At 35.4% G+C, this 20,424-nt stretch overlaps 1 protein-coding gene across 10 annotated transcripts in view; it reads right to left on the bottom strand.

Moving 5' to 3' along the window:
- The window catches only part of C8H11orf65 (chromosome 8 C11orf65 homolog), a 239,768-nt gene that overhangs the window by 21,964 nt on the left and 197,380 nt on the right, over positions 1 to 20,424 (bottom strand). For 3 of the 10 annotated variants that reach the window (XM_077113061.1, XM_077113058.1, XM_077113060.1), the window contains one exon: positions 12,335 to 12,762. The exons of 1 other annotated variant lie outside the window; for it this stretch is intronic. In XM_077113061.1, the coding sequence (XP_076969176.1) occupies positions 12,620 to 12,762 (143 nt within the window). In that variant the 3' untranslated portion in view covers positions 12,335 to 12,619. Of the gene's footprint in view, positions 1 to 12,331; positions 12,763 to 20,424 lie in introns of those variants that run through there. 6 more of the 10 variants (XM_077113066.1, XM_077113063.1, XM_077113062.1 and 3 more) reach the window with 6 other exon arrangements.

Raw genomic sequence — 20,424 nt, 5'->3', positions numbered from 1 at the left:
CACATTTGGATAAAAATCTAGGAATGTGATTGCTGAGTTGCATAGTAAAACTATATTTAGTTTTGAAAGGAACTGCCAAACTGATTTCCAAATTGGCTGTACCATTTTGCATTCCAACTAGCAATGCAGGAAAGTTCCTATTGTTCCTCATCATCAGCATTTGGTATTTTCATTTTTTTGGATTTAAGTCATCCTAAAAAGTGTGATTAACGGTATCTCTTAATTTGTAGTTCTCTAAGGACATATGTTAAGCATTTTTTCATATGCTTATTTACCATCTATGCCAGTTTGAAACTGTCATGTAGCCTAGAAAAACCTTGCTCTTTCATCCTTATTCAATATTGCTGGGTATGATCTTTTTATTGTTTCCATAGAGATGTGACCCACCCAATTGTAATTGGTAACTTTTGATTAAGTTGTTTCCATGGAGATGTGTCTCCACCCATTCAAAGTGAGGTTGCTTACTGGAGTCCTTTAAGAGGGAGCCACTATGGAAAAAGCTTTAGAGCCCACACAGCCAGAGACCTTTGGAGATGAAGAAAGAAAGTGCCCCTGGGGAAGCCATATGAAGAAGCCAGGAGAGAAAGCTATCAGACATTGCCATGTGCCCTCCCAGCTGATAGAGGTGTCCAGAAGCCAAAGACCCCAGCAGATGTCAACCAGGTGCCTTCCCAGCTGACAGAGGTGTTCCGGACAGTATTTGCCTTTCTTGACTGAAGGTAACCTCTTGTTGGTGCCTTAATTTGGACATTTTCACAGCCTTAGAACTGTAAACTTGTAACTTAATAAATTCCCTTTTTAAAATCCACTCTATTTCTGGTATACTGCATTTCAGCAACTTAAACTGAAACACCATCTGTGTATCTTCTTTGATGAGGTGTCTGTTCTGATCTCTTGCCCATATTTTAATCAGGTTTTATTATTGTTGAGTATTAAGAGCTTTTTGTGTATTTTGGATATAAATCCTTTATCAGATATGTGTTTTCCAAATATTTTCTCCCAACTTGTGGCTCATCTTTTAATTCTCTTAACACTGTCTTTCTCAGAGTAGAATTTTAAAATTTTAATGAAGTCAAATTTAACAGTTTTTACTTTCATTTTTCATGATTTTGATGTTTTATCTTACAACTCATTGCCAATCCAAAGACCACCTAGATTTTCTCCTATGTTATTTTCTAGAAGTTTTATAGTTTTGCATTTTACATTTAGGTCTGTTTCCATTTTGATTTAATTTTTGTGAAAGGTATAAAGTCTGCGCCTATATTCTTTTTTCTTTTTTTTTTTTTTTTGCATGTGGATGTAAATTGTTCACCATTTGCTGAAAATACTATCCTCTTTCCATTGAATTGCCTTTGCTCCTTTCTTTGAAGATCACTTGAGCACTTGGATGGACCTATTTTGGGGCTTTCTATTCTGTTTCATTGATCTATTTGTCATTCTTTCACTAATACCACACTGACTTGATTATTGTAGCTTTATAGTAAGTCTTGAAGTCTGATAGTGTCAGGTTTAATGACTTTCTTCAGTATTGGGTTCATTATTCTGAGTCTTTTGCCATTTCAGTTAAACTTTAGGTAATCAATTTTTTGACATCCATGAAATAACTTGATGGAATTTGATTGGGATTATTTTAACATATAAGTTGTGATTCACTGATATGTTACAAATATTTACTCTTCTAGGGCATGAGATTTTGTTGATTTGTCCAGAGTGATGCCCCAATAAATCCCAGAGTGATTTGAACAGTGAATAAAAAAGTACTTGCAAAGTCCCTCTTGGGCAATGGTGAAAATTCAACTTCCCCAAGTGGAGAATTCTTGATACTCACACAAGGAGTAATGACAACCAAAGTTATAGGCTGAGCCCCCAATCTTGGGGTTTGTTCATATGAAACTTAACCCCACAAAGGTTAGGCCAAGCCTACTTAAAATTAGGCCTAAGACTCACCCCCAAGAGAACCTCTTTTGTTGCTCAGATGTGGCCTCTCTCACTCCAGCCAACACAACAAGCAAACTCACTGCACTCCCCTGTCTATGTGGGACATGACTCCCAGGGGTGTGAACCTTCCTGGCAACATGGGACAGAAATCCTAGAATAAGCTGAGACTCAGCATCAAGGGATTGAGAAAACCTCAACCAAAAGGGGGAAGAGGGAAATGAGACAAAATAAAGTGTCAATGGCTGAGAGATTCCAAACAGAGTCCAGACGTTGCCCTGGAGGTTATTCTTACGCATTAAATAGATATCACCTTGTTATTCAAGATGTAGTGGAGAGGCTGGAGGGAACTGCCTGAAAATGTAGAGCTGCGTTCTAATAGGCATGTTTCTTAAAGATGATTGATTAATGATATAGCTTTCACAGTGTGACTGTGTGATTGTGAAAACCTTGTGTCTGATGCTCCTTTTATCTACCTTATCAACAAATGAGTAAAACATATGGAATAAAAATAAATAATAGGGGGAACAAATGTTAAAATAAATTTGAATTGAAATGCTGGTGATCGGTGAGGGTGAGGGGTGAGGGTGTGGTATGTATGAAATTTTTCTGTTGTCTTTTTGTTTCTTTTTCTGGATTGATGCAGATGTTCTGAGAGATGATCATGGTGATGGATGTGCAGCTATATGATGATATTGTGAGTTACTGATTGTGTATGTAGAAAAGAATGATCAAAAGTTGGGAATGTTTGCATTTGTTTGTTTATTTATTTTTTTAATTAATAAAATATATTTACTCTTCTGATCTATGAACATAGAATGTCTCTCCATTTATTTATTTAGTACTTCTTTGAATTATTTCATGAGAGTTTTGGAGTTGCCTAATTCAAATCATGTACATAGTCTGTTAGATTTATTCTAGTACTAATATGTTTTAGTTTGTAAGCTGCCAAAATGCGATATACCAAAACTGGAATGGCTTTTTAAAAGGATAATTTAATTAACTTACAAGTTTACAGTTCTAAGTCTATGAAAATGTCCAGATACACTTAATTCAAGTGTCTGGAATAGCTCTGTCAGCTGGGAAGTCACATGGTTGGCATCTGCTGGTCCCTTGATCCTGGGCTCCAATGCCTTCAGCCTCTGTTCTGGTGGGGGTTCCTTACTTTGCTTCTCCAAGGCTGGCTTTCATCTCCTGACTTCCCTTGGCTCTCTACAGGTTCTGGCTTGCTTAACATCTCATGGCAACTCTCCTGGGTTCCAAGCATCTTGAAATATCCATGCCTCTGTTCTCTGCCTGTCAATTCTGCTCTGAAGATGTTGTCAGCTCTGTCATTTCTGGATCTCTTCAAAATGTTTCCTCTTTTACAGGATTCCAGTAAATGAATCAAGACCCACCTAAAATGGGTGGGATCACATATCCATCTAATCAAAAAGTCACCACACAATTGGGTATGTCACATCTCCTTGGAGATAATCTAAAGATTCCAACTTACAGTATTGAATCAGGTTTAAAAGAAACAGTTGCTACCACAAGACCTGATCATTATTAAATCATGGCTTTTCTGCAATACATAATAGTTTCAAACTAGCACATAATGTAAATGGTGTGTTTTCAATTTCAAATTCTGTCTGGTCATTGCTGGTATATAGGAAAGAAAGTGACTTTTGTATATTAACCTAAATCCTGCAATCTTGCTATAACTGCTTATTAGTCCCAGGAGTCTGTTTTTGTCAATTCTTGGAGTTTTTTACATAGACAAATCATGTCACTTGTGAACAGAAACAGCTTTATGTTTTCCTTTCCAATGTCAATACCATTTATTTCTTCTTTTTTATAATTGCACTAGCTAGGACTTCCAGTACAATATTGGATATTCATAGGGGACATCTTTGCCTTGTTCTGGATCTTAGGGGGAAACGGTCATTTCTTTTCATTAGGTATAATGCTAGCTATATGCTTTTTGTAGATTTTTTAAATCAAGTTAAGAAACTCCCCCTCTATTGCTAGTGACTATGTTAAATACTTTTTCTGTATCTGTGGAATTGATTTCTCTTTAACATGTTGATGTGATGGATTATGTGAATTCATTTTTTAATGTTGAACCAGCCTGGTATAAATCCCACTTCGTTGTGTAGTATATACTTTTACACATCATTGGATTTGATTTGTTAATACTTTTATTGAGGATTTTCACATCTATATTCATGAGAGATATTGATCTGTAAATCCCCTTTCTTTGTAATGCCTTTATTTGGTAGTAGGGTAATGCTGGCCCCATAGATTGAGTTAGGGAATGTTCCTTCTATGTATTTTCTGAAAGAGATTGTAGAAAATTGGTATCATTTCTTATATGTTCAGTATTCACCAGTGAGTGGTGCACCTGGACCTGGTTCTTTCTGTTTGTATGGTTATTATGAATTCATTTTCTCCAGTAGATATCAGATATTTTATGTGAATGGGAATAGACTATGTTCTGCAAGGAATTGATATATTTTATCTAATTTATCAAAGTTGTTTGATTGGAGTTGTTAATAACTCTTTTATTATTCTTTTAATATCCCTGGGTTCAGTAGTGATGGTCCCTCTTTCATTTCTTATATTAGTAGTTTGTGTCATTTCTCTTTTTCTTGATTAGCCTGCCTGGAGGTTTGTCAATTTTATTGATTATTTAAAAGAATCAACTTTTGGTTTCATTGATTTTCTCTTATTTTCCTGTTTTCAGTTTTATTTCCTTCTGCTCTAATTTTTATTATTTATTTTCTTCTGCTTGCTTTAGATTTATAATGCTCTTTCTCTAGTTCCCTAAGGTCACAGTTTAGCTAACTGATTTTGTATCTTTGTTCTTTTCTAATATATGCATTCAATGTTACAGATTTTCCTGTATGTACAGCTTTTGCTATATCCCACAAATATTTGTGATTATTTAAAAATTTTATATATTGTTTTTACTTCTTTTTATTAGAGAAGTTGTAGGTTGTGGTGGCATGAAGCTGCTTGTACCCCAGGAAAACATTTTCTTAAATCTAATCCATTCCTATGGACATAAATCCACTGTAAAGAGGACCTTTTGATTGTTGCTATTTCAGTTAAGTGCAGCCACCTCATTCAGAATAAGTCTTAAACCTATTACTGGAGCCCTTTATAAATGGAATGAATACAGAGAAAGAGAGCCATAGAAGCAAGAAGCTGAAATCAATGAAACCCAGAAGAGAAGGGAGAGATCAACAGATGTTCCATATGTCTTGCCAGTTGGCAAAGGATCCAAGGATGGCTGATGGCCAGTCTTCAGGAAGAAAGCATTGCCTGGATGATTCTTGATTTGGACATTTTCCTAGCCTCAAAACTGTAATCCAATAAATTCCCTTTGTTTAAGCCAACCCATTTTGTGGTATTTGCTGGAGCAGCCTAGAAAATTAAAACACAGATTTACAGAAAAATCATGCTGAAAATAAAGATTTAATACCCGCACCACACACTATTATAAACCTTTACATTAGTGTGGTAACTTTGTTACAATTGATGAAAGAATATTATTATAATTGTAGTATTGACTATATTTCATACTTTACATTAGGTTTCACTGTTTATGTTGTACAGTACTATGGGTTTTTAAAAGTTTTTATTCTAGTAATATATTTATAACCTAAAAGTTCCCCCCTTTTAACTGCATTCACATATACAATTCAGCAGTTAATTACATTCACAAGGTTGTGTTATCATCACCACTGTCAATTAGCAAAATTTTTCCATCAATATTATGTACCAATATTAAGCATTATCTCCCCATTCCCTTTCCCCATCTGGCTCCTGGTAACTTGTATTTTAGTTTCTGACTCTAGGAATTTGCTTACTCTAATTATTTCAAATAACTGAAATCATACAATATTGCCTTTTAGGTCTCACTTATTTCACTTAACATGACATCTTCAGAATTCACCCAAGTCATTGTATGTATCAGCATTCCATTCCTTTTTACAGCTGAATGATATTCCATTGTATATCTATAACACATTTTGTTTATCCATTCATCTGTTAATAGATACTTGGGATGCTTCCATCTTTTGGCAATTGTGAACAATGCTATTATGAACATTGATGTGTGCAAATATTTGAGTGCCTGCTTTGAATTCTTTTGTTTATATACCTAGAAGTGGGATTGACAGGTCCCTTTCTAAGGAACCACTAAATTGTCTCCCACAGCAGCTGCATCATTTTATATTCCCATCAACACAGACCCAGTGTTCTTGTTTCCCAATATTCTCTCCAACATTTATTTCCCATTTTTCAATAGTAACCATTCTGGTTGGTTTGAAATGGTATCTCATTTTACTTTTGACTTGCATTTCCCTAATAGCTAAAGATGTTGAACATATTTTCATGTGTTTTTGGCCATTTATACATCTTCTTTGGAAAAATGTCTATTCAAGTCTTTGGTCCATTTTTCAATTTTTTTTTTTTTTTTTTTTTTTTTTTTTTTTTTACTTTTTATTGTTAAGTTGAAAATTTCTTTCTTTTTGTATATTAAATCCTTATCAGGTATGTGGTATCCAGATATTTTCTTGCATTATCTAAGTTTTCTTTTCCCTTTCATGATGAAGTCCTTTGTCCAAAAGTTTTTAATTTTTATGAAGTCCACTTATATATTTTTTTCTTCTGTTGCTGTTTCTTTTTGGTCTAAAGTATAAGAAACCATTGTGTAACACAAGTTCCTGAAGATTGAAAGTCTAAGATACCTTGCCTAACACAAGTTCCTAAACTCCAAGAAACCATTGCTTAGCACACACATCTGAAGGAATTTCCCTAGGTTTTCGTCTAGGAGTTAAATAGTTTAGGTTTTTATTTTAGGTCTTTGATCCATTTTTAATTAACTTTTGTATATGGTAGAAAAGGAATCTGCCTTCCTTCTTTTACATATGGGTATCCAGTCCTTGAACTTTCCTTTCCCCACTGAGTGGATTTGGTGCTCTTGCCAAAACTCAAATGGCCAAAAATGTGAGGGTTCGTTGCTTAACTCTCAAGTTGATTTCATTGGTCTATATGTCTGTCCTTCCTCCTTCCAGCACTACACCTTTATTATTATTATTATTATTATTATTATTATTATTATTATTACTGTGGCTTTATAAGTTTTAAAATCAGGAAGTGTGAATCCTCCAATTTTGTTCTCTTTTCTCAAATGGTTTTGGCTATTTGAGGCCCCTTGACCTTCCATCTAAATTTGATGATTGGCTTTTTCATTTACGCAAAGAAAGCTGCTGGAATTTTGTTTCAGATTACATTGAATTCATAAATTATGTTGGGTAGAATTAATATTTTAGAATTATTTAGCTTTCTAACCCATGAACATAGAATGTCCTTCCATTTATCTAGGTCTTTTTTTTTTAAACAATGTTTTGTACTTTTGTTTGTACAAATCCTTTATATCCTTGGTTAAATTTATTCTAGATATTTTATTACTTTATTTGCTATTGTAAATGGAAGTTTTTTCCTGATTTCCTCTTCAGAGTAATTCATTACAAGTATATAAAACCATTCCTAAGGTTTGTATATTGATCTTATACCCTGCCACTTTGTTGAATTCATTTACTGGCTCTAGCAGTTTTGTTGTGGATTTTTTTCAGGATTTTCTATTTATAGGGTGCTGTGATCTGCAAACAGGAAAACTTTTACTTCTCCCTTTCCTGTTTAGGTGTCTTCTATTTCTTTTTCTTAACTAATTGCTTTTCTTAGAACTTCCAGCCCAGTGTTGAATAACAGTGGTTAGAGTGAGCATCTTTGTCTTGCTCCTGATCTTAGAGGGAAAGCCTTCAATCTTTCACCATTGACTATAATGCTTACTATGGGTTTTTCATATATGCTCTTTATCATGTTGAGGAAGTTTCCTTCTATTCTTAGTTTTCTAACTGTTTTATCAAGAAAAGATGCTGGATTTTGTCAAATGCTGTTTTTGCATCAATTAAAATGATCACGTGTTTTTTTCCTTTGTTCTGTTATGTGGCATATTACATAAATTGGCTTCTTATTTCTTATTGATTTCTTATCCTTGCAAGCCTAAGATATGTCTCACTTGATCATTGTGTATAATTCTTTCTACATGCTGTGGAATTCTATTCGGTAGTATTTTGTTGATTTATTTTACATCTGTCTTCATAAGGGTTATTGGCCTGTAATTTTCTTGTGGTACCTTTATCTGGCTTTGATATTAGGGTGATGTTGGCCTCAAAGAATAAGTTAAGGAGTGTTCCCTCTTCGATTTTTTTTTGCATCCCACAAATTTTGGTAAGCTAACTTCATTTTTAGTTATCAAAATATTTAAAAATTTATTCTAAGTTGACTTCTTTGACCCATATGTTACTTAAATGTGTGCTGTTTAATCTCTAAATTGGGGGATTTTTTCAGCTGTATTCTGAGAGCATGCTTTGTATGATTTATATCTTTTAAATTTGTGGAGGTGTGTTTGATGGCCCAGAATGTGATTATTGACATCGTTGGATTAATATCTACCATATCTGTAACTATTTTTTTATTGTTGTACTTGTTTTTTGTTGTTTTTTTTTAATCATCCACTCTCTTTCTGCTTTCTCTGGCTTTAAGTATTTCTGATTCCATTTTCTTTCCTCACTTAGCATGTCAAATATACTTTTTAAAAAATTTTAGTGGTTGCCCTGGGCTTTCAGTATACATTTACAACTAATATAAGTCCACTCTAATACTATTATGCTAAATGAGTGGTGCAGGGATGTTATAAGAAAGTATTCCCAATTATTTCCTCTCATCCCTCATAACATTGTTCTCCTCTTTTCACTTATCCATGAGCTAAATCACCTAGTACAGAACTGGTATTATTATTTTGAACAATTATCTCCTAGATCAATTAAGAATAGGTTTTTTTTTTCCATTTATTCCATCTCTAGTGCTCTTTTCTTTATGGAGATTCAGGTTTCTAACCTATACAATTTTCCTTCTCTTTAAAGAGTTCCTTTTAAAGTTTTTTCAAAGTAGCTCTTTTGGTGACACATTTCCTCAGTTTTTGTATGTCTGAGAAATTATTTCTCCCTAATTTTTGAATGATAATTTTACTGGATACAGAATTTGAGGTTAGTAGGTTTTTCCTTCAATACCTTAAATATTTTACTCCATTATTCTTGCTTGCATGATGTGCCAATTTGAAACTATTATGCACTCACAAAAGCCATGTTTTAATCCTGATCCAGTCTTGTGGGAGCAGCCATTTGTTTTAATCCTAATTCAATAATGTAGGGTTGAAACTTTTGATTACATTATCCCCATGAAGATTGTGGGTGTGACTTTTTTTATTAAATGAAGATGTAACTCTGCCCATTCAGGGAGGGTCTTGACTAGTTTGCTGGAATCCTTTAAAAGAGGAAACATTTTGGAGAGAGTCAGAAATGACAGCACCAACAGAAACTTCAGAGCTTAGCTGACACAGATGCTGACACTTGGAGAACAAAGACAAGGATGTTTGGAAATGGTTGGAGTCCAGCAAACATCACCATGAGATATTAAACAAGCCAGAACCTGGAGAGAGCCAAGGGAAGCCAAGAGATAAAAGCCAGCCCTGAAGAAGCAAAGTGGGAAACTCCCACAGGAACAGAGGCTGAAAAAATGGAGCCCAGGAGCAAGGGACCATTGGCAGCCACATGACTACACAGCTGAGGTGTTCCTGACCTATTGATCTTCCTTGAATTAAGTATCTTTTCCTGGATGCTTTAGTTTGGACATTTTCTTCTACCCAGCTGAGGTGTTCCTGACCTATTGATCTTCCTTGAATTGAGTATCTTTTCCTGGATGCTTTAGTTTGGACATTTTCATAAGGCTTAGAACTGTAAACTTGTAAGTTATTAAATTCCCCTTTTTAAAAATTTGTTCCAGTTCTGATATATCACATTCTGGCAGCTTGCAAACTAATACACATGATTTCTGAAATCTCATGTAATTCTTAAATAAGGTGTTTTTCCCTCTGACTTCCAAAATTTTTTATTTTTTTCTACCACTTGAATATTATATCATTAGGCCTAACTGAAATTTGTTTTTCTCTTGATTGCTCCCTAGATCTGTAGTTTGGAAAATTCACAGCCTTTATCAAATATTTCTTCTGTTCCTTTCTCTCTTTTTCTCCCAGTATTCCCATTACTTGTATTTTATCCCCATTACTTGTATTTTATACCTTTTGTTACTATTCTACAATTCTTGAGCATTCTGTTCCATTTTCTTTTATTCAGTTTTTTTCTTGCATTATATTTTGAGAGATTCCATCTGACATATCCGCATGCTCACTCATTCTTTCCTCACCTGTGTACAGTTTACTGGTGAGCCATCAAAGACATTTTTTAGTTCTGTTACATTGTTTTTGTTTGTTTGTTTTCATGGGCAGTATGCTGGTTTGAAAGGATGTATGTACCCTAGAAAAGCCATGTTTTAATCCTAATCCTATTTTGTAAAGGCAACCACTTCTTCTAATCCCTATTCAGTACTGTATGTTTGAAACTGTAATTAGATTATCTCCCTGGAGATATGACTTGGGGAGTCACATCTTGATGTGATCTTGATGTGATTTAATCAAGAGTGGTTGTTAAACTGAACTAGGTGGAGGGGTGTCTCCATCCCTTTGGGTGGGTCTTGATTAGTTTCTGGAGTCCTATAAAAGAGGAAACATTCTGGAGAATGAGGGAGATTTGGAGAGAGTAGAGAATGCTGTAGCACCATGAAGCAGAGTCCACCAGCCAGTGACCTTTGGAGATGAAAAAGGAAAACACCTCCTGGGGAGCGTCATGAAACAGAAAGCCAGGAGAGAAAGCTAGCAGATGATGCCGTGTTCACCATGCGTCCTTCCAATCAAGAGAGAAACTTTGACTGTGTTCTCCATGTGTCTTTTCACTTCAGAGAGAGAGACCCTGAACTTCGTCGGCCTTCTTGAACCAAGGTATCTTTCCCTGAATACCTTAGATTGGACATTTCTATAGACTTGCTTTAATTGAGACATTTTCTCAGCCTTAGAACTGTAAACTAGCAACTTATTAAATTCCCCTTTTTAAAAGCCATTCTATTTCTGGTATATTGCATTCTGGCAGCTAGCCAACTAGAACAGGCAGGTACTGGGAAACAAACCCAGGTCTCTGGCATGGCAGATAAGCCACAGTTGCCCACCCTACATTGTTTTTTTATTACTTCCATTTCCTCTGATTCTTTCTTTGAGTTTCAGTCTCTCTGCTTAGTAACTCATCTGTTCTTGCAAGTTGTCCACTTTTTCATAGCCTATGAATCAGTTATTTTAAATTTCTGTTCTAATAATCCCCAGATCTTTGCCACATCTGAGTCTGGTTCTGATCCTTGCTTTGTCGAATAGTAATAAATGTTTGTGTTAGCCCTGGAGAATAGGATCCTTTTCCCCCACAATGTGACCTACCTCTGACAAACATTTCAAACAGCTCTCCCACTTCATGCTCCAGCAACTGCCCTCTTACAATAACCTCCATTACTCAACCTCCACCCCATGGTAGAAGGCAATTACAACCCTGCATGCTTCAGGCAGCACTTAGATTTTAACTTTACCAGTTAAGCACTGCCAACTCCTAAATTAACCCCCTAATTCTGAATACTAGATAATAGAACATTACCCAACTTGCTACCAAGCCCCCAACCTAATCCTGAAATCTAGACAATAGAGACTTACTTGACCCTTGCCCCTAACACCCAACCCAAGCCATAAAAACCCTATTCCCTGCCACCTTGGGGAAGCCATTTCTCTCTTGAAACACTGCCCAGGCAACTCTGTTTCTCCCTGAAATAAGGCCTTTGCCTGAACTCATCCCGCCTTGTTTCTGGTTGAGTTTGGCTTTCAGTTTGTTGTTTTAAGCGACTAACTTTTGGGCTAGTTTTTTATGCTACAATAGATAACAGATTTACCTCTTGAAAGAGAAGGATTATGAATATAATGAGTTGTATGAAGTGTGAAATATGGAAGAAAAATTATAGGCCTCCAAAAGAATGGTGAATGGGAGTAGGATCTACAATGGAAAATGAAAAAAGGACAGAATTGATGACAGCAACTGAAGAGAGAAATGTGAACAAGGAAAAATAAATCATTACATAAAAAGAAAGGAAAGAAACAACTATTAAACAACTTGAGCAAGTAGTGAGGGTGATGAGGAGAGAAACTGAGAAAGGTAAAACATGTAAGATGGTTAAGCTGGCAAAGAATCAAGAGAAAGAAATAAAAAAAATATGTTTCAAAAAAGTGAAAAAAATGAAAGGAGAAGTTAAAGTGGAAAAGAACAGGAAGAACCAAGGCACATTTGGATATGGGTTAAATGAGAAAAGGGCTCTGCCGTACACTAATGCACTAAATGCTTCAAATAAAGAAGGAAAATAATCAATATGAAGATATTTTGTACCTAAGTATAATATCTTTACTTAAGTATGGCTGTTAAAACCTCATGGTTTCTCAAAATACAAGGGCTAATTTCTATATATTCCATGACCACTATGTTCAATCCAATATTCTATTTCTGTTCAGTCTTCCTTCCTTAATTGGACTAGGTTCTATGCTAAGAATACTCCAATCAGGCCAGTCAGAATAAACTATATGTCTTGACTATAAATGGTATGTTCTCAGAATTTGAAGTGCTATGCTTCAGAAAGGAAAATAAAATAATTTATGTTAAGTGGACTCAGGCGTCTGTCTAGGAGATTTCTGTTTTACATAAACATTTTGATATAAAGGATAATTTAGTATTTCCATCTTTTTCTCTGATATATCTTCATGGTCAAATATTTTTTTCTGTGCTTGCTCAAACTTGAAACCTAAAGAGAAATGGCAGATGATTAAAAAGATGCCAAAAGTAACATGATAATAAACTCATTCAATACACTACTATGTGCCTGGTAAGATCTATTCCACATTCCTTTACATCTCTCTTAGAGGAGATAGCTTTATATCCAACTTAACTGAAACCATAAAGGTCCCAAATTTCTGAGCTTGTCCTACTCTTCACTAACAGTTGATTCTCATTGTTCACAATAGTTATATTATTATATACAGTCTTTGAACACTGAATTAACAAATACTAAAACATTACCCCTGTAGAATATATAAGGCGAGGGTCCTGTGCTGGTCACAACATTTTAATCAATACATAAATTTGTTTTATGTAAGTTTCTGTTTAAAGATGCCTTAAATCGCTTGCTTTCTCATTAAATTTTCAAACAATGATTCCCCTAGGAAGTTTCTGTTTCACCAACAGTTTCTACTCCCAATTAACATCATATAGAAACAGTATCATAGCCTTCAGAACATTTTAGAACAACACTTAAAGCCTCTGAACATCAATTAAAGCAAGTTTAATCATAAATTTTATTGGAAAACAGATAGTTGGGGCTCATTAAATAAGGTGTAACATCATTAACATTGAATGCATGGCCAACACGACTGTAACTCATGCCTGAACTGAGCTTATCTAATGTGTATTTTCTCTGTAATACATCATAGTCATCTAGAACTTAAAAATACAAGACAACACTTAAGCACTATACTTGGGGACTGTTTTAAACAGTGAAATCACCAACAAAAAGCACAAAAATATGAAAAAGTTGCATTAAATATACCATTAAAAGAACACTTGTTTATAGTCTGAAAGCTAAAACAAGAAGGCATGTTGCCTTGTTCAACCTCAGCTGGGATCATGTTTGTTGGGCAATTCAAATTTTTCAACACTCTGTGCATATCCATGAATGACAACAAAAGCACAGTGAAAGTGCTGCAAATAAGGAATATGTGGCTGATGATCAACTGTGTTCATTGCCCATCTCTACAAAAGGCTCTACAGATTTGAAATCTACTCTGCTACTTACTACCTGTATAATTTGGGGCAAGTAACTTAATCTCTCTGTCTCAGCTTTCTTATATGTTAAATCATGATAATAATAGCCCCTTCATATTTTTGTGAAAATTAAATGTGAGGGTGTATGTAAAGAACTTAGCATAGTGTATGGTATTTGGTCAGTGCTCCATAATTAACTACCTTTTTAAGTTTATTTATTAATTAAAAAAATTAAGAACAAAAACATTAACATATCATTCAGTTCTACATATATAATCAATAATTCTCAATATCATCACATAGTTGCATACTCATCATTTCTTAGAACATTTGCATCAATTCAGAAAAAGAAAGAAAAAGACAACAGAAAAAGAAATAAAACGATAACAGAGAAAAAAAGATTATACATACCATACTCCTTACCCCTCGCTTTCATTTATGACTAAGCATTTCAAACTAAATTTATTTTAACGTTTGTTTCCCCTATTATTTATTTTTATTCCATATGTACTACTCATCTGTTGAGAAGGTAGACAAAAGGAGCATCAGACACAAGGTTTTCACAATCACACAGTCACATTGTGAAAGCTATATCATTATACAATCATCTTCAAGAAACATGGCTACTGGAACACAGCTCCACATTTTCAGGCAGTTCCCTCCAGCCTCTCCACTACATCTTGAATAACAAGGTGATATCTACTTAATGCGTAAGAATAACCTCCAGGATAACCTCTCCACTCTGTTTGGAATCTTTCAGCCATTGACACATTGTCTCATTTCACTCTTCCCTCTTTTTGTTGAGAAGGTTTTCTCAATCCCTTGATGCTTAGTCTCAGCTCATTCTAGGGTTTTCCTCAATCCCTTGATGCTGAGTCTCAGCTCATTCCAGGATTTCTGTCCCACGTTTCCAGGAAGGTCCACACCCCTGGGAGTCATGTCCCACGTAGACAGGGGGAGGGTGGTGAGTTTGCTTGTTGTGTTGGCTGGAGAGAGAGGCCACATCTGAGCAACAAAAGAGGCTCTCTTGGTGGTGACTCTTAGGCCTAAATTTTAAGTAGACTTGACCTATCCTTTGTGGGGTTAAGTTTCATATGAACAAACCCCAGACTGGGGGCTCAGCCTATAGCTTTGGTTGTCCACACTGCTGCTGAGAATATCAAGAATTCATCTTGGGGAAGTTGAATTTCTCCCTGTTCTCACCATTCCCTGAAGGGGACTTTGCAAATACTTTTCCACTCACTGATCAAATTACTCTGGGATTCATCAGGGCATCACTCTGGACAAACCAACAAAATCTTATGTCCTACCCTGGATTCCAAGTACTTATGCTGTTCAATCAAGCTATCTACATAAGTTATATTAGGAAATGCACTAGTCAAAATATAAATTTTGTACCAAATAAATATGTTTTGCTCTAGTCTCACACATAAGGTGAAATTTTAAAATATTAATTACCATCTATTTTCAGCACCCTGCAGTAATGACATTCCTTTGTTCTTCCTCATGCACATTTTAAAAATTTGTACATTTAGTCACTATTATTATACATTCTAGGCATTCCTAGTTTATACCATCTCAATCTTTATCGTCTATCTTTCTTTCTGATTTCATTTATGCCCCCAGCCCTCCTCCCTCTATCATTCTGACATGCAGCTTTACTCAGTGTTTTAACATAATTGTATTACAGTTAGGTAGTATTGTGCTGTCCATTTCTGAGTTTTTACATTCAGTCCTGTCACACAATCTGTACCCGTTCAGCTCCAATTAACCAATATCTCACCCTATTTCTACCTCCTGATGGTCTCTGTTACCAATGAAATTCTCCAGTTTATTCACTAATGTCAGTTCATATCAGTGAGACCATACAGTATTTGTCCTTTTGCTTTTGGCTAATCACACTCAGCATAATGTTCTCACGGTCCATCCATGTTCTTACATACTTCATAACTTTATTCTGTCTTAAAGCTGCATAATATTCCATTGTATGTATATACCACAGTTTGTTTAGCCACTCATCTGTTGACGGACATTTTGGCTGTTTCCATCTCTTTGCAATTGTAAACAATGCTGTTATAAACATTGGTGTGCAAATGTCCGTTTGTGTCTTTGCCCTTATGTCCTTTGAGTAGATACCTAGCAATGGTATTACCAGGGCATATGGAAATTCTATATTCACCTTTCTGAGGAACCACCAAACTGCCTTCCACAGTGGTTGCACCATTTGACATTCCCACCAACAGTGGATAAGTGTGCCTCTTTCTCCACATCCTCTCCAGCATTTGTCATTTTCTGTTTTTATTGATAATGGCCATTCTGATGGGTGTGAGATGATATCTCATTGTGGTTTTGATTTGCATTTCTCAAATGGCCAGGGAGGTTGAGCATCTCTTCATGTGCCTTTTGGCCATTTGTATTTCCTCTTCTGAGAAGTGTCTGTTCAAGTCATTTTCCCATTTCATAATTGGATTGGCTGTCTTTTTGTTGTTGAGTTGAACAATCTCTTTATATATTCTGGATACTAGACCTTTATCTGATATGTCTTTTCCAAATATTGTCTCCCATTGTGTAGACTGTCTTTTTTTTTTTTTTTAACATGGGCAGGCACCAGGAATCGAACCTGGGTCCTCTGGCATGGCAAGCAAGCATTCTTGCCTGTGAGCCACTGTGGCCTGCCCTGTCTTTTTACTTTCTTGATGAAGTTCTTTGATGTACAGAAATGTTTAATTTTGAGGGGATCCCATTTATTTATTTATTTCTTCAGTGCTCTTGCTTTTGGTGTAAGGTCTATAAAACCGTTTCAAGTATAAGATTTATAAGATATTTCCCTACATTTTCCTCTAACTGTTTTATGGTCTTAGATCTAAGGTTTAGATCTTTGATCCATTTTGAGTTAACTTTTGTATAGGGTGTGAGATATGGGTCCTCTATCATTCTTTAGCATATAGATATCCAGTTCTCTAGGCACTATTTGTTGAAGAGACTGTTCTGTCCCAGGTGAGTTGGCTTGACTGCCTTACCAAAGATCAATTGTCCATAGATGAGAGGGTCTATATCTGAACACTCTATTCGATTCCATTGGTGAATATATCTATCTTTATGCTGGTACCATGCTGTTTTGACCACTGTAGCTTCATAATATGCCTTAAAATCAGGTAGCGTGAGACCTCCGACCTCGTTTTTTTCCTCAAGATACTTTTAGCAATTCGGGGCACCCTGACCTTCCAGATAAATTTGGTTATTGGTTTTTCTATTTCTGAAAAATAAGTTGTTGGGATTTTAATTGGTATTGCATTGAATCTGTAAATCAATTTAGGTAGAATTGACATCTTAACTATAGTCTTCCAATCCATGAACACGGTATGCCCTTCCATCTATTTAGGTCTTCTATGATTTCTTTTCACAATTTCTTGTAGGTTTCTTTGCATAGGTCTTTTGTCTCTTTAGTTAATATTATTCCTAAATATTTTATTCTTTTGGTTGCAGTTGTAAATGGAATCGTTTCTTGATTTCCCCCTCAGATTGTTCATTTCCAGTATATAGAAACACTACAGATTTTTGAATGTTGATCATGTAACCTGCCACTTTGCTGTACTCATTTATTTATTAGCTCTAGTAATTTTGCTGTGGACTTTTTGGGGTTTTCGACACATAGTATCATATCATCTGCAAACAGTGAGAGTTTTACTTCTTCCTTTCCAATTTGGACACCTTGTATTTCTTTTTCTTGTCTAATTGCTCTGGCTAGAACTTCCAGCATAAGTTGACTAACAGTGGTGATAGTGGACATTCTTGTCTTGTTCCTGATCTTAGGGGGGAAAGTTTTCAGTTTTTCCCCATTGAAGATGATATTAGCTGTGGGTTTTTCATATATTATCTTTATCATTTTGAGGAAGTTCCCTTCTATTTCTATCCTTTGAAGTGTTTTCAACAAGAAAGGATGTTGAATTTTGTCAAACGCCTCCTCTGCATCAATCGAGATGATCATGTGATTTTTCTGCTTTGATTTGTTGATATGGTGCATTATATTAAATGATTTTCTTATGTTGAAGCATCCTTGCAGACCTGGGAAGAATCCTACTTGGTCATGATGTATGATTATTTCAATGTGTTGCTGGATTCGATTTGCTAGAATTCTGTTGAGGATTTTCGCATCTGTATTCATCAGAGAGATTGGTCTGTAGTTTTCTTTTCTTTTTTTGTAATATCTTTGTCTACTTTGGTATGAGGGTGATGTTGGCTTCATAGAATGAATTAGGTAGCTTTCCCTCCTCTTAAATTTCTATGAAGAGTTTGAGCAGGATTGGTAGTAATTTTTTCTGGAATGTTTGGTAGAATTCACATGTGAAGCCATCTGGTCTTGGACTTTTCTTTTTGGGGAGCTTCTTAGTGACCACTAATTCAATTTCTTTACTTGTGACCTGGTTTGTTGAGGTTGTCTATTTCTTCTTGAGTCAAAGTTGGTTGTTCATGCCTTTCTAGGAAGTTGTCCATTTCAGCTACATTATCATATTCATTAGCAAAAAGTTGTTCATAGTATCCTGTTATTACTTCCTTTATTCCTGTGGGGTCAATGGTTATAGCTCCTCTTTCATTTCTGATCTTATTTATTCACATCCTCTCTCTTCTTCTTTTTGTCAATCTTGCTAAGGGCCCATCAATCTTATTGATTTTCTCACAGAACCAGCTTCTGGTTTTATTGATTTTCTCAATTGTTTTCATGTTCTTAATTTCATTTATTTCTGCTCTAATTTCTGTTATTTCTTTCCTTTTGCTTGCTTTGGGGTTAGTTTACTGTTCTTTCTCTAGTTCTTAAATGTGGACAGTTAATTCCTGTATTTTTGCCCTTTCTTCTTTTTTGATATAGGCATTTAGGGCAATAAATTTCCCTCTTAGCACTGCCTTTGCTGCATCCCACAAGTTTTGGTATGTTGTGTTTTCATTTTCATTTACCTCAAGATATTTACTCATTTCTCTTGTAATTTCTTCTGGTTGTTTAAGAGTGTGTTGCTGAGCCTCCACATATTTGTGAATTTTCTGGTGCTCTGCCTATTATTGATTTCCAGCTTCATTCCTTTATGACCTGAGAAAGTGTTTTGTATGATTCCAATCTTTTTAAATGTATTGAGACTTGCTTTGTGACCCAGCATATGGTCTGTCTTTGAGAATCGATCCATGAGCACTTGAGGAAAAGGTGTGTCCTGCAGTTGTGGGGTGTAATGTCCTATAAATGTCTGTTAAGTGCAGCTCATTTATTGTAACATTCAAATTCTCTGTTTCTTTATTGATCCTCTGTCTAGACGTTCTCTCCATTGATGAGAATGGGGAATTGAAGTCTCCAATTATTATGGTAGATGTGTCTATTTCTCTTTTCAGTGTTTGCCACATGTATTTTAGAGCATTCTGTTTCAGTGCATAAATATTTATGATTGTTATGTGTTCGTACTGAATGGTTCCTTTTATTAGTACATAGTATCCTTTTTGTCTCTTTTAACTGTTTTACATTTGAAGTCTAATTTGTTGGATATTATTATAGCTACTCCTGATCTTTTCTGATTGTTAAATGCATGAAATATCTTTTCCCAACCTTTCACTTTCAACCTATGTTTATCTTTGTGTCTAAGATGTGTTTCCTGTAGACAGCATATAAATGGGTCCTGTTTTTTAATCCATTCTGTCAGTCTATGTCTTTTGACTGGGGAGTTTAATCCATTAACATTTAATGTTATTACTGTATGGGTAGTACTTTCTTCTGCCATTTTGCTTTTTGGATTTTATATGTCATATCTAATTTTCCTTCTTTTTACCTTTACTCTTATTCTTCCTTTCTACACTCTCTCCACACCTCACTCTTTTGTCTTTTGGTATCTGCCTCTAGTGCTCCCTTTATTATTTCTTGCAGAGCTGGTCTCTTGGTCACAAATTCTCTCAGTGATTTTTTTTGTCTGAAAGTGTTTTAATTGCTCCCTCAGTTTTGAAGGACAATTTTGCTGGATATAGAATTCTTGGTTGGCAGTTTTTCTCTTTTAGTAATTTTAATATATCATCCCACTGTCTTCTCACCTCCATGGTTTCTGCTGAGAAATCTATGCATAGTCTTATTGAGCTTCCCTTGTATGTGATGGATTGCTTTTCTCTTGATACTTTAAGATCCTCCCTTTCTCCTTGACCTCTGACATTCTGATTAGTAAGTGTCTTGAAGTACATCTATTTGTATCTATTCCCTTTGGGGTATGCTGCACTTCTTGGATCTGTAATTTTAAGTCTTTCATAAGAGTTGGGAAATTTTCAGTGATAATTTCCTCCATTAGTTTTTCTCCTCCTTTTCCCTTCTCTTCTCCTTCTGGGACACCCACAACACGTATATTCATGTGCTTCATATTGTCCCTCAATTCCCTGAGTCCCTGCTCAAATTTTTTTCATTTTTCCCCTATAGTTTTTGTTTCTTGTTGGATTTCAGATGTTCTGTCCTCCAGTTCACAAATCCTATCCTCTGCCTCTCAAAATCCACCATTGTAGGTTTCCATTGTTTTTTTTTTTTTCATCTCTTCCACTGTGCCTTTCATTCCCACAACTTCTGTGATTTGTTTTCTCAGACTTTCCATTTCTTCTTCTTGTTCATTCCTTGCCTTCTTCATATCCTCTC

The sequence above is a fragment of the Tamandua tetradactyla genome, chromosome 8 (assembly GCF_023851605.1).
Source record: "Tamandua tetradactyla isolate mTamTet1 chromosome 8, mTamTet1.pri, whole genome shotgun sequence".
NCBI lineage: Eukaryota > Metazoa > Chordata > Mammalia > Pilosa > Myrmecophagidae > Tamandua > Tamandua tetradactyla.
The sequence above is the reverse complement of the archived record's forward strand: the minus strand, read 5'-3'. Positions and strand labels throughout refer to the sequence as shown.